Source organism: Schistocerca gregaria, chromosome 6 (assembly GCF_023897955.1).
Source record: "Schistocerca gregaria isolate iqSchGreg1 chromosome 6, iqSchGreg1.2, whole genome shotgun sequence".
In the NCBI taxonomy this organism is placed as follows: Eukaryota; Metazoa; Arthropoda; class Insecta; order Orthoptera; family Acrididae; genus Schistocerca; species Schistocerca gregaria.
The window spans coordinates 386,818,737-386,831,711 of record NC_064925.1 but is presented as its reverse complement, the minus strand read 5'-3'; the positions used below and the strand labels follow the sequence as shown (position 1 = coordinate 386,831,711).

At 43.7% G+C, this 12,975-nt stretch overlaps 1 protein-coding gene across 1 annotated transcript in view; it reads left to right on the top strand.

The window, feature by feature from the left end:
* LOC126278066 (lipase member M-like) overlaps window positions 1-12,975 on the top strand; it is a 162,769-nt gene that overhangs the window by 113,365 nt on the left and 36,429 nt on the right. The window contains exon 7 of the mRNA XM_049977891.1: window positions 12,799-12,883. Coding sequence (XP_049833848.1) covers window positions 12,799-12,883 — 85 coding nt within the window. The remainder of the gene's footprint in view (window positions 1-12,798; window positions 12,884-12,975) is intronic.

The window sequence follows — 12,975 nt, the reverse complement described above, 5'->3', positions numbered from 1 at the left end:
GGTTGGAAACCTCGTAATAAAGTCTGAGAGTTGAAGAAAGTTGAACTGAAGTCGAGGGTTCCCAAATAAATTAAACTACCAAAGGGTGGCCGTGGGAAGCCAATTACGAAGCGACGAAGAAAACTGGTTTTACTGTAAATGATGAGTCAATAGGAAAGACTGAAAAGTATTTATGTGTTTGGAATCATTTTAAGAAGACTGAACGCTGAGCACATGTTGAATGTGTGGAAGACGACAATATTTTGTATGTTATTTGCGAGCGCTGCAAAACAGCGAACTAAACGTTGGTGAACTGAGCTAAAACAGTAACAATAAGTTTCCATGCTGATGTGTTCTGTTACTATTCAGTAAGTAAGTACAGTGTATCGTTAACAACGGACATTATCACACAGAAGACAATGACCGATACTGGAAGAGATTTTCTACAATTCTGTAATTGAATCTCTTTTACTTTCGATGCAATTGAGTGCCATAAATGAAAAATAAAAATCATTACACGTTGCTATTAAAAAACACGCATTGAGGAAAGAGAATGCTATGTGAATACTCCGATTAATCACCGTAGTTGTACAGAAAAGACAAAAAATTTAAGCCGACCGATAATGCACTGCAGTCCCCTACACTGCACTCATAATCTCCCAGATTGGCTTCGGGAAAGAATAAGCTGGTGGTGATAGAGTGGAGTAGGACTCCATCATTTCGATAAAAAAATCCTTTCACACGTTCTGTTATCAACACATTTTTTACAGTTCGTAGTCTACGATCACAGTCTGAGACGTACAATCACGAACCTCTGGCTCAATTCTGTTAGGGGAGAGTCGTCCAGTATGGACCGGCTTAGGTATTATTAACTTAACTGTGGTGATTGATCAAAGTATTAATATACTATTCTCTTACCTCAAGACATGTACTATGAATAGCGCACGTCTATGGTCGTAATTTGATATCTTTAGTAGTCTGTTACATCGAAAGTGAAACCGCTACAACTAGAAGGCTCGTAAAAAGTATTTTGCTGTATCCGCCATCATATTTTCTGTGATAATGTTGATAGTCAGTGATACGTTGTACTGATACTTATTGGCTAATAATAGAACACATAAACATGGAAATTTATTGTTACTGTTTCATCTCAGTTCAGCAATGTTCAGCTCACTGTTTTGCAGAGATCGCATACAACATAAAAAATATTTTCATGATCTACACATCTAATATGTGTTTAGCATCCAGTCTTCTTAAAATGACTCTAGACAAATAATACAGTTCTCAGTCTCTCCTGCTGACTAACAATTTCCAGTGATCCCAGTTTTCTTCGGCGTTTTGTAAGTGACTTTCCGCGATCACCCTTCGAGTGTTTATTTTATTCTGAAATACTCAAAATCAGTTCAACTTTCTTCAACTATCTTTCAGGCTTCATTTCTTCTGCTTTAAATCTCTTATCTTCGGTGAAGATATTTTTTTCTTTTCTAAATGTTGAAAACACTTTAGCTGCCTTCCTCGCGGTCATTATGTTAGACATAACCTTGTTCACAGCCATTTTTATGTACTCTAGACTCCATTTTCCTGTTGTTTTTTCCCCATTTTTCGTCGTTTCAATCTGAAATGAATTATGAAATAGAAAATACAACTTAAAAACTGAATTTACTTCTGGCCGATACTGAGACATTCGGGTGACTGGTAATGCACGATCAACATGCGGTAACATCTAGTCACGTTGTAGTTTTTTTTTTAATAGAAAACACCATGAAGCGTTTGTTAGATGTTATTCCTCACATGACATAGATAATCGAAATCTGGCAACGACATTAATAACTTATCTTAAAAAAGAGTACCACAACCGTCATGTCTCCCGCGCCCTAATAGCTGCAGCAACCATCATCATCCAATGTGGAAAGAAAACGTACTGAATAGAGGAAAAAGATATCCGACTCCAGTGCACATGGATACACAAGCTTACTTCTGCTTAGTGTTCACTTCTGCCACTTGGAGGCGGAATTCACAGTAATCGCCGGTACTGGAAGGCTGCCGATATTGCACGACCGCCCCTGTACACTACGACAGCAGGGCAGCCAGAGGACAGAAAGCCACACTTCTGAATACGACTTTGGATGATTACGAATAGTGTCGTTTAAATTAATCTATAACATAATTGTCATCACAGGGAACGTACGCAATACTATAAAAACGTGCACTACCTAAAAAGTGATACTCCACTTGTTTTTCTTTAGAATCTTGTAGACCCTGGGAGATATAAAACGGTACATTACAGAACAGCTTGTAATTGTAATCCCTAAGTATTTAGTTTAATTTACAGCCTTCAGATTTGTGTGACTTATCGCGTAATCCAAATTTAGCGGATTTCTTTTGGACTCATATGACAAACTTCACGCTCTGCTTTATTCAGGGTCAATTGCCACTTTTCGCACCATATAGGTATCTTATGTAAGTCATTCGTTTTGGTCATCTGATGACTTTACAAGACGGCAAATGACAACATCATCTGCAAACAATCTAAGACGGATACTGAGATTGTCTCCTACGTCGTTAATATAGATCAGGACCAACAGAGGGTCTATAACACTTCCTTAGGGATCGCCGGATATTACTTCTGTTTTACTCGATGATTATCCGTCTATCGCTACGAACTGTCACATTTCTGACAGGAAATCACGAATCCAGTCGCAAAACTGAGGCGACATTCCATAGACACACAGTTTTGTTAGAAAACGCTTGTGAGGAACGCTGTCAAAAGCTTTCTGGAAATCTAAAAATAAGGAATCAGTTTGACATCCCCTGTGAATAGCACTCATTACTTCATTGGTGATATTCTTGAGGGTATTTTAGTTCTGTCGTTGCAACTACAAAAAAATGAATGTTTCTTTCAACAGATGCGTTTCGCTTTTTTGAGATAAAGCATCATCAGTGGTCTGCAATCAAGTTATTTACATTTTGATTTGCTTTAAAATCGGAAAACATTTCGTGAATAAGGGTTTTTATTTACGATGATTTCCGCTTGATTTCTCGCAATTAAAAATCTAAACAACTTAATTAGAGAGCACTAATGATTCCTTACCTCACTAAAGCAAAATGCGTATGGTGAAAAAACACGCATTTTTTGTAGTTGCAACGACAGAACGAAAGTACACTCAAGAATTGTTAAGCAACTAGCGAAAATGTGGGCGCACAGATGAAGAAATTAGTGAAGTTAGTGGTCATGATGCCAATTTCAGTGTAAAAAAAAGCAAAGATTTGCGAATTACCATTCGAAGTTCTGGGCGAGCAAATAAATGAAAGAGTCTCGTCTTACGGGAAAGTGCTCAGTAACGTTCCAGAAAAATATTCGAATTCACATAAGTTTCCGGTGTTGAATGGTATCAGAGAGCTTCAAATGTAACTATAGAAGCATATCCAATTTTATATTAACTTCTGTGGCTACCGAGCTATCGCCATGTATTGGTTACTCGAAGGGTCACGTGAGGGCCCAATGTATGGTATACAACGGCACGTGGCTCAGCTGCCGGTGGGCGAAGCTGTTAGATCTGCAGCTATGTCCTGCACGCTGATAACGTAATGGGTGGCTGTCACTGGAATCTCACCCGCTGCCCCCTTCTGGTCACTCCTCAAACTAATAATGCGACTGCTAACGGTACTCCAATGGAAGTCATTGGAGTAGCGCAGGTCATTCCAGCCGCACGGCCGCCGATCGAACATTTCGAGGAAGTCTTCACCGAGCCACTCCCGAATAGTATTCCGAAATCGGATGCACCGTCTATTAACGGAATTGTCACTAATCCTGAACAGCATATAGCGGTAGAAGATTCTGCAAGCTCAACGAAAAGCCACTCCCCGCATAAAAAATAAGAAAAAAAAAGGATTGCACGTCAAGCTGCTGAGAAAAGTGTTCCAAAAATTGAACAACTAGCCCAGAAATTTCGGGGGAATGTTCTAATCGTACTCTGTTTGATCCTGTTCACACACCATGGGAAGATGAGGAAATGAGGGAAACTCTAACTTCCAGAGAAGCAGTGTCAGTCTCCGCTCATGATCGGTTACCCCATCCAGCCCAAGTAACAGGAGGCGTGTGATGAAAGAGTTGAATCTATAAAACGAGTACATTATGAACCCGTCTCAAGCCTACAGGATTGCAACATTGAAAATCAACAGCATACGCAGACACATGAAATTAAGTAGCTTGAAAGATTTGCTTTAAGCGACAGATACTGATATTATTCTACTTCAAGATGTAACGGGCATTGTACTAAACGATATCTTTGAATGGAGCGTTGTAATTAATAATGCAACTGGAAGTAAAGTAGGGACATCGATACTCACGAAAGAGGGTATAATAGTGAACCACGTTGAAAAACTCATAAATAATAGAGAGATCGCTTGTAGCATTTACAACATCCAGGCAGTTGATATCTACGCTCCACATGGTAGCAGAAAATGACGTAACAGGGCAGAGCTTTCTGAAATATAAAAACTGTCCCCCTCTTTGGAGTTCATTGTGATTATATAATTTTAGCGAGCGATTTTACCGAGCGAGGTGGCGCAGTGGTTAGCACACTGGACTCGCAATCGGGAGGACGATGGTTAGTTCCCGTCTCCAGCCATCCTTATTTAGGTTTTCCGTGATTTCCCTAAATCGTTTCAGGCAAATGCAAGGATGGTTCCTTTGAAAGGGCACGGCCGATTTCCTTCCCCATCCTTCCCTAACCCGAGCTTGCGCTCCGTCTCTAATGACCTCGTTGTCGACGGGACGTTAAACAACACTAACCTAACCTAACGTAACCGGGCGATTTAACTGTGTCTTACAGTCTCAAAGTTCAAGTCCCTAATTTTAATTCGTCTGCTGAATTGGAATACATAATATAGAGCTCAGTTTTACTGACAAGTCGGAGCAGAAAAACGGTGACGCGTCTGGAGTTACCTTCATCACTAATTGCTCGGCAAATCGCTTGGATACGATATACGCATCCAATAACTTAAAGACTAATATACTGCACATAGAAGTGTGGCGCACCAGCTTTACTGATCCTGCTGCATTTCTATGCGCAGTTCCAAAAATGGTTCAAATGGCTCTGAGCACTATGGGACTTCTGAGGTCATCAGTCCCCTAGAACTTAGAGCTAATTAAACCTAACTAAGCTAATGACATCACACACATCCATACTCAAGACAGAATTCAAACCTGCGACCGTAACAGGCGCGCGGTTCCAGACTGTAACGCCTAGAAAAGCTCGGCCACCTCGGCCGGCTATGCAGAGTTAAAATGGAAAAATAGGGCACCTACCGCTCTAGAAATTACTGGTAGCTAAACGTTGTACTCTTAGCCGACCGCTGTGTCCGAGTGGTTCTAGGCGCTTCAGTCGGGATACGTGCTGCTGCTACGATCGTAGGTTCGAATCCTGCCTCGGGCATGGACGTGTATGATGTCCTACGGTTGGTTAGGTTTAAATAGTTCTAAGTCTAGGGGACTGATGACCTCAGATGTTAAGTCCTATAGTGCTCAGAGTTATTTGAACCATTTTTGTAGTTGCTTTTTCATCCGGATAGCAGGGACTCAATGGCAATGGCAAACAAGACCATTGACATAGGGCAACCTTCTAGCACCGAACTCGTGAACGCAAGTTGCCGGGTTAGCTGACCATGATTTTAGATGTGCTGTTCTTCAAAATTCCCCCTGAGGGTCCAGTATATTCTCTTGGCGGTTCTGTGGCTGGGGTTCGCCACGGTGTCCAGAACTTAACTTTTGTTGGCGTAGTGTAGCCTGACGCGTCGCATTCTGAAGGGAATGTGCCTCGTGTCGACCGGCGCTTCTTCTGATGCGGGCTTGTATCTTGCAATCACCGTGGCTGTGCCTTTGTCAGGGTTTTTGTCCTGGGTGGCGAGAGTTCGTTTCAATAGAAGGGCTGCACATTTGGTCGGGATGCTTAAGATTTGCGCAGCTACCATGTTTTCGACAGGATGGTCTTGTTTATCAGGTCTATTTTCTGGTGGATTGTTAGTTTCCGGTTCGCGTGCTGTCTGAAGAGACCTCCTACGGTGTGTAATACGTCTCTCCAGTTGTATGCGGACATTCTAAGTGGACAAGACTATATAAATATTCCCAGAACTTTATGGCTCTCTTCTATTTTGTACCACTGCCTGTCTGGTTTGAGTCGTTGATTCCCTATCGGCAGTAGTACTGTTTTTCTGAGGTTGGTTTGGGCGCCTAACACTTTTTGGAGTGTGTTCATGATGGTTTCTACTCTCCCAACATCTTTCTGATCTTCAATAAAGATTCCTAGGTCATCAGCGTAGGCTATACACGCTATTGCTTTGTCTCCTACGGTGAATCCTCTGATATCATTTGTGAATTTCCGCAGCAGCGGGTCCAGTGCTATAGCGAAGAGAGCCTTTGACAATGGGCAGCCTCGCCTCACGGATCTGTCCAGTTTCATCTGTTTTGTTTTACTGTCGATCTCGCAGTATTTAGTCTCTTCTGTATGATTGTGATGAATTTTTGCCCAAATCCGAATTTGTTTAGTGTCCCTACGAGGTATTTGTGATCGATCCTGTCGAAGGCCTTGTTGAAGTCCACCGAAATTATGGCACCTGCGCTTCTGGTGGTGGCGGCCTGCGCTATCATGTACCTGTAGGTGCACGTGGCGTCAGATATATTTTTCCCTGGTACCGCACACGTTTACCACGGACTGATGGCTTTCCTCATCGCCGATTTCAGGTTGTCTCCGATGCATTTAGCTATTATTTTATAGTCGGCGTTGAGGAGCGTAATCGGGCGGAACTCTTCAATGCGGCGGGCGGCCCTCTTCTTAGGGATGAGGGCTATGATCCCTTCGGTCAGCCCAGGTGGACTTTCCGCCCCATTGAGTATCTCGTTCACCATGCCCGTGAACTTAACTCCTAGTACGTCCCAGTATGCAAGGTAGAACTCGAGAGGGATGCCGTCGGCGCCCGGTGCTCTTTCTCTGGCGCTGGTCTTCATCGTTTCTTTGATGTCATCCACGTCGACATTTTCTGTCAGCAACGCCCTCTCTGCGTCTGTCAGCACGCTCCTCGTCTGTTGCAGAATTTCAGCAGTTTCCGCGTCGTCTGTCACTTCTCGATGGAACATGTCTCGGAAATAGTCTTCGGTGTGTTTTGTTAATTCAGTTTTAGTCGTGAGCGTCTTTCCCTGCTTGTCCTGAAGCTCACTTACGCACTTTCCTGCTGGGTGCATGCTGAGTGGCTCTTCATCCACATCGCCATATGTTTTGCTTCTGGTGAGGACGCCTCTTACTTGCTGTTTCTTTATTTGAAGGAGTTTGCCTTGATCCTCCTTACTCGCGGCAGGTATTGCTGGTCGTCTGTTGGTGCGTCGAGTGTGTCTTTCAGGCACTGCTGGCAGAACTCCACTGCTGGGTCGCCTCCAGAATGACATTTCCGCGCTGTATCTTATCAATAGGCTGCGCATTGTCGGCTTCGCTCGTGCCAGTTACCACTCGGTCGTGTTGCTGTAGTGTGCGCACTGCCCCAGACATTCTTGCCACGTTTCCGCTATTTGCTTGGGCACTTCCGCGTCCTGCAGGTGTTCCGTATTTAGCTTCCACGTGCTTCTTGTGGCCAAGGTCTTTCCTTTTCTGAAATGCAAGTTCATTCGTAGCTGCAGTGGTCCGAAAAGATGACAGGATACACTTCGACGTGCGCTACATTTTCAGTTGCTGCTCTCTGAGATATATACGGTCCAGTCTGCTTTTACCATTTTTGTGGTGGTATGTAAATTCGGTGTGCGTTGGATGGAGAAGGCGCCACGGATCTTCTATTTTCAGACGTGGGATCAGTTCTTGCAGTTGTGGGCATATGCATCCGTACGCGAACCCATGTCCTTTCGTATCGCATTCCCTGCGTGCTAGCCACTTGACCTTGCCAAAAAACAAAAACGCGACTCTCAATTTTCGTACTATTCCGCACAGGAACGTAGGCTGACTTCGTTGCCAAACGGTGCTGCGTAAGCAATAAATGCGTGATAGTTTGGAAGGTTTTCAATATCAGGCTTCATATAATTGTTTTCCATTGATACTTGAAAGTTGTCAACACGTTTCGATAGTTACTAACTAAACCATTTGTGGGAAAAAGTACACAAAGTCACTGGTAACGTCAGTTCACACTCATGTAATACACGTAAGCAGAACCGATTTCTTGATATATATTTTTTTTTTTTTTTGGTCATCAGTCTACTGACTGGTTTGATGCGGCCCGCCACGAATTCCTTTCCTGTGCTAACCTCTTCATCTCAGAGTAGCACTTGCAACCTACGTCCTCAACTATTTGCTTGACGTATTCCAATCTCTGTCTTCCTCTACAGTTTTTGCCCTCTACAGTTCCCTCTAGTACCATGGAAGTCATTCCCTCATGTCTTAGCAGATGTCCTATCATCCTGTCCCTTCTCCTTATCAGTGTTTTCCACGTATTCCTTTCCTCTCCGATTCTGCGTAGAATGATCTTTAAACTCTTATTTGCATAAAAGTAACACGTATTTTGAGAGAATATTGACCGAAAACGTTTTTCTTATGTAATCATTCACAGTAACAACTTAACCAAATTACTAACAACGGAAAATAGTCTATTATGAACCAACTTTCCAACCGGATGCGTCCTCTCGTGATTATTTAGTAACACAATCACTAAATCCAAAGCTAAAACCGCTAAATATGTTTAAAACAACAAACTATAGATGTACATAAACCGCAGTTCACCGATCGACAGGGCCACACCGAAATCCAAAACCTCTGGGTACAATTGTCGTAAATTCGGTGGGAGGACCGTTCGGTAACAGGTCTCAGAAGCTTACTGAATAGGATATTTTGATAAAGAACCGAAAATGACGTCACTAACGAGACTAAAATACTACACCGATCGGTACGAACGATACAGAATATAACTCCAGGCCGACTCCTGTGCCACTGTCAGCTACGCTAGGTTTCTCGGTTGAGGATCCACGGAGCAGATTCTCTATTGAATTTAAATCCGGGGAGTTTGGTGGCCAGAAGAGTACCATAAACTCATTCCTGGAGCTGTTCGAAACACTCAGGTTTGCTCTTCGAACCACGCACATACAATGTGAGCTGCCGTGACACATTGTGTTGTCCTGCTGGTAGATGCAATCGTGCCCAGGAAAAACCAACTGGAAATGTCCCTTAAAGATAGAGACATACTTCTGCTAATCCATTGTGCCTTCCAGGACGTCGAGATCACTCAAAAATGTCACTAAAACATTCTCCAAACCGTAAAGCTCAATCATCAGCTCGTATCCTTCCGACAACTGTTGCAGGGAGTCTGCATTCAGGTGTTTTCTCGTCGATGTAGCATAAAACGTGATTCATCTGAAAACGCCACGTATCGCCACTCAGTGGACGTCCAGTTGCGGTATTGGTGAGCAAATTCCAGCCTTTTTCGCCGGTGAACACCAGCAAGTATGGTGCACGAACCAGGTGCCTGCTGCGGAGGCACTATGCATAACGTTCGCTGAACGGTCGGTTAGGGACTCTGTTGGTAGCTTATTGTTTCATTCGGGAGGTCAGTTGCTTACCAGTTGCACGTCTATTCGCCTGTACACATTGTAAGACGTCGTGGTCTCCTGACCTTCGTAGTTTACATACTCCGCCCTCACAATCATATTCCGTACATCAAGACGGTTCATTCGAACCCGAACTCGATAAGATAAAGTCAATGTTGTATGAATTCATGTAAACGATATGCAAATAACAAGTGCGCACTGTGGTTGAAATTCTCGAGGCTGGCATACACACATACATTCCAGACACGACGGTCACAGGAGCTTTTAGTTCGAGAGAGGCAGACCACACACCGGGAGGCCGGTCCCTTCAGAGGACGAGTCAACCTCGTCTGCCCGTGGAGCAGACAGCGTGTGCCTGAGTGAAAGGGGGAATGACCCTGTGTTCGGCTTAAAAGCAAATTCCCCTACATTGTGTGGGAGCGTCAAACCTACGCATTCTTTACACATAGCATGAAGTTTCAGAGATTTTCACACGGAGACAGCAAACGCCAAAACGCCGATACCACAGATTTCCGGATTGGTGGCCTTAAACGAAACGTCATTCTCCCGTTTTAGAAGAGCAATGCTAATTGGCGGATGATATTTCTGACGCCTTGAGCTGAAGGAGAAATGGAAGAGACCGAAAGATATACCCCTTCACGTCTGGCGTGGAGAGGCACCGTTCCGTTGTCGCTCTTGGAGCGAGGTACAAGTCTATCCTCAGTACTTCACTGGGAGAGCGCCTCTGTCGAGAGCGAATCGAAGTGTGACTCTATATTGCGACTAAGCGTTGTTCAATGCGTTGGCCGACACACTTATTGTGCAGTGTGAATGGACAGAGTTATAGTTAAACGCCTGCGAGCGAATTTTAAGTGGCATCGCGGTGGACTGGTTATTTGACTGGTGTACCACGCCAATAGTTAGACTAGGGGCGAATAGGAATCCTTAACTTCATCAAGGCGTAGGGAGAGTTTGATTGGCGAAGGTCAATCATGACAGAACGAGAGTTATCTCATTTGTCAGCAGCTTGCGCCGCAGACAGCAGTCATCGTAGATTATGCTTTGTGCACTACAGTTATTGCAAGCCCCATATTTCCTCCACAAAAGTACACTTCACTGCGTTTCACACACGACAGCCTCAACCATACCTAGCAACATTCTAAAGGTTAATTATTCAAGTTGAGTAGGCGTGCCTCTCAGTCATTCTGCCAAGTCAATAACAATCTTAAACTTTGTATAGAAATTTCATTAGCGAATCCTATGCTTGAGAGGTAACTTCACATTCCGAAAAGAACCAGGATATAACTTGCTCAATTCATAAGTAAAAGTGCCATTGTGATTTCTCAAAAGTTTTGCAAAATAAGTAACAATTTTCGTTAGTCTCATGTTTTTCTTACACTAACTAGCACTACTCCAATACCCAAGTATCCCACTAGTTACATAAGAAATTTTTTAGACTCCAGAAGATATTTATTGCTGAAAGTTTTTCAGGCATTTCTCTTTAGAACGTTAGGAGCGTCTGTGTGACTTCTGTAGTAGTGTGGGGGTGGAAATTGCGTCTTGCAGGAGCCACAGAGTAAAGGGTACGTCTCAGATTAATCTGTTGCACAGAATAACGGAGTAGCAGATCAACTCCACGCTCACAACACCTCCACAGTCTTCTTGTCTTCTATGGCCCATAGTACAACATAGTGTGCTCGCACCGGTTTTGGATAGCGCCATTTTAACATGCACGTTATACTTAAGCCACGGCGGCATGCGAGCATTTTACCAACTTAGCTCTTTAGCCAATGCGTCCACCTTTGGTTCGAAAGCCAATGATCATGCCCTTTAAACGTCAGATAAATCGCTCCGTTTCCTCTTTACCATAACGATTGCATTGTTTGCCGTCTACCTTCCGACACTCCTTATATACCCTCCACTGCTGGTACTGCCACGTGCCGTTGGTGAGGGGTTATTGTATGCTGTCGTCGAACATAGGCGTTCGTTGCATTAATGCGACTGAACTGTGTGTGTTCCAGATATACAGTCGCAGGAATTAGTTTCATAGATTTATCTTTAATACAGTAGACTTTTTGGTGCGAGTAAATCTCTCTTTCGTTGTGTTAATCTCTTTATTGCGTCCTCCTTGTTTCTTTCGTTTACGTTATTCTACCTCCAAGATAGCAGGACTGGTTCAAATGGCTCTGAGCACTATCGGACTTAACATCTGAGGTCATCAGTCCCCTAGACTTAGAACTACTTAAACATAACTTAACCTGAGGACATCACCCATATCCATGCCCGAGGCAGGATTCGGACCTTTGACCGTAGCAGCCGCGCGGTTCCGGACTGAAGCGCCTAGAACCGCTCGGTCACAACAGCCGGCGTAGCAGGACTCATTCGCTTCATCTACCACGATGTCTCTACTTTTGCTGTCATATTTGTTGACTCTTTAATTTCTACCGCCCTTCAGTGCTTTTGTCTTTCATTGATTTATACATGACGATAGTATCTGTTCCCGAAAAATCAGCTACGTCATGTATAGTTAAAATATGGTTTCCCGGCCATTGACCACCTTGTGCGAACGCACACACTATGCCCGAACTCGTACAGGACTGGGTAGATTAATCTGCCACGTGTAATGAGTATGATGGGCAAACATCTCTTCGGCGCACTCGAGAGTAGTGGTGTGGACATGTTGGGAATGTGGGTCTCACGGGGAGCGTGCAACGGATAAGTCCCGGCAATCGCGCTATTCTCTGTGCCCTTGGTGGCTCAGATGGATAGAGCGTCTGCCATGTAAGCAGGAGATCCCGGGTTCGAGCCCTGGCCGGGGTACATATTTTCAACATGTTCCTAATGAATTACGTCAACGCCTGTTTGCAGCTAGGGTGTCCGTTTAATTATCATTTGATTTATTTACTCTCAATCTGTGACCTGTGCTCAGTAGATTGTTCCATTCAGCAGATCCTCTAATTCTTCCTCATTGTCATTGACAATAGCAATGTCGTCGTCGAGGCGTATCATTCATATCCTTTCACCTTGAATTTTAGTCCTGCTTCTGAGCCTTATTCACTCTTTCAGTGTTCACTTTGCGCAGTAGAGGAATAAAGAATCCTTCCTTTCACTTTATTGAAAGCGGACACTTCTCTCCTGACTTTCTATCGTCATTGTGTCCTGTACAAGCTGTATAATAACCTTATTTTACTACAGCATGCTCCAAGGGCATCCACGTGTCTGATCAACGGCCGTCACATTAATTACGATTCTTCATGTTTCAGGTAAACGAGCCCTTTACGATGGCCCACAGCTTCTGTGGAACGTCAACGATGGCAAGTGCTCACTACATCCAAATGATGAAGAGCAGTGAGTACCACACTCCATTAACAAGAGGCTACACTGAACGTTGAAATTCGTGGTGAAAACTTTCAGCTGACTTTTATTTTGTGCAGTGCTAC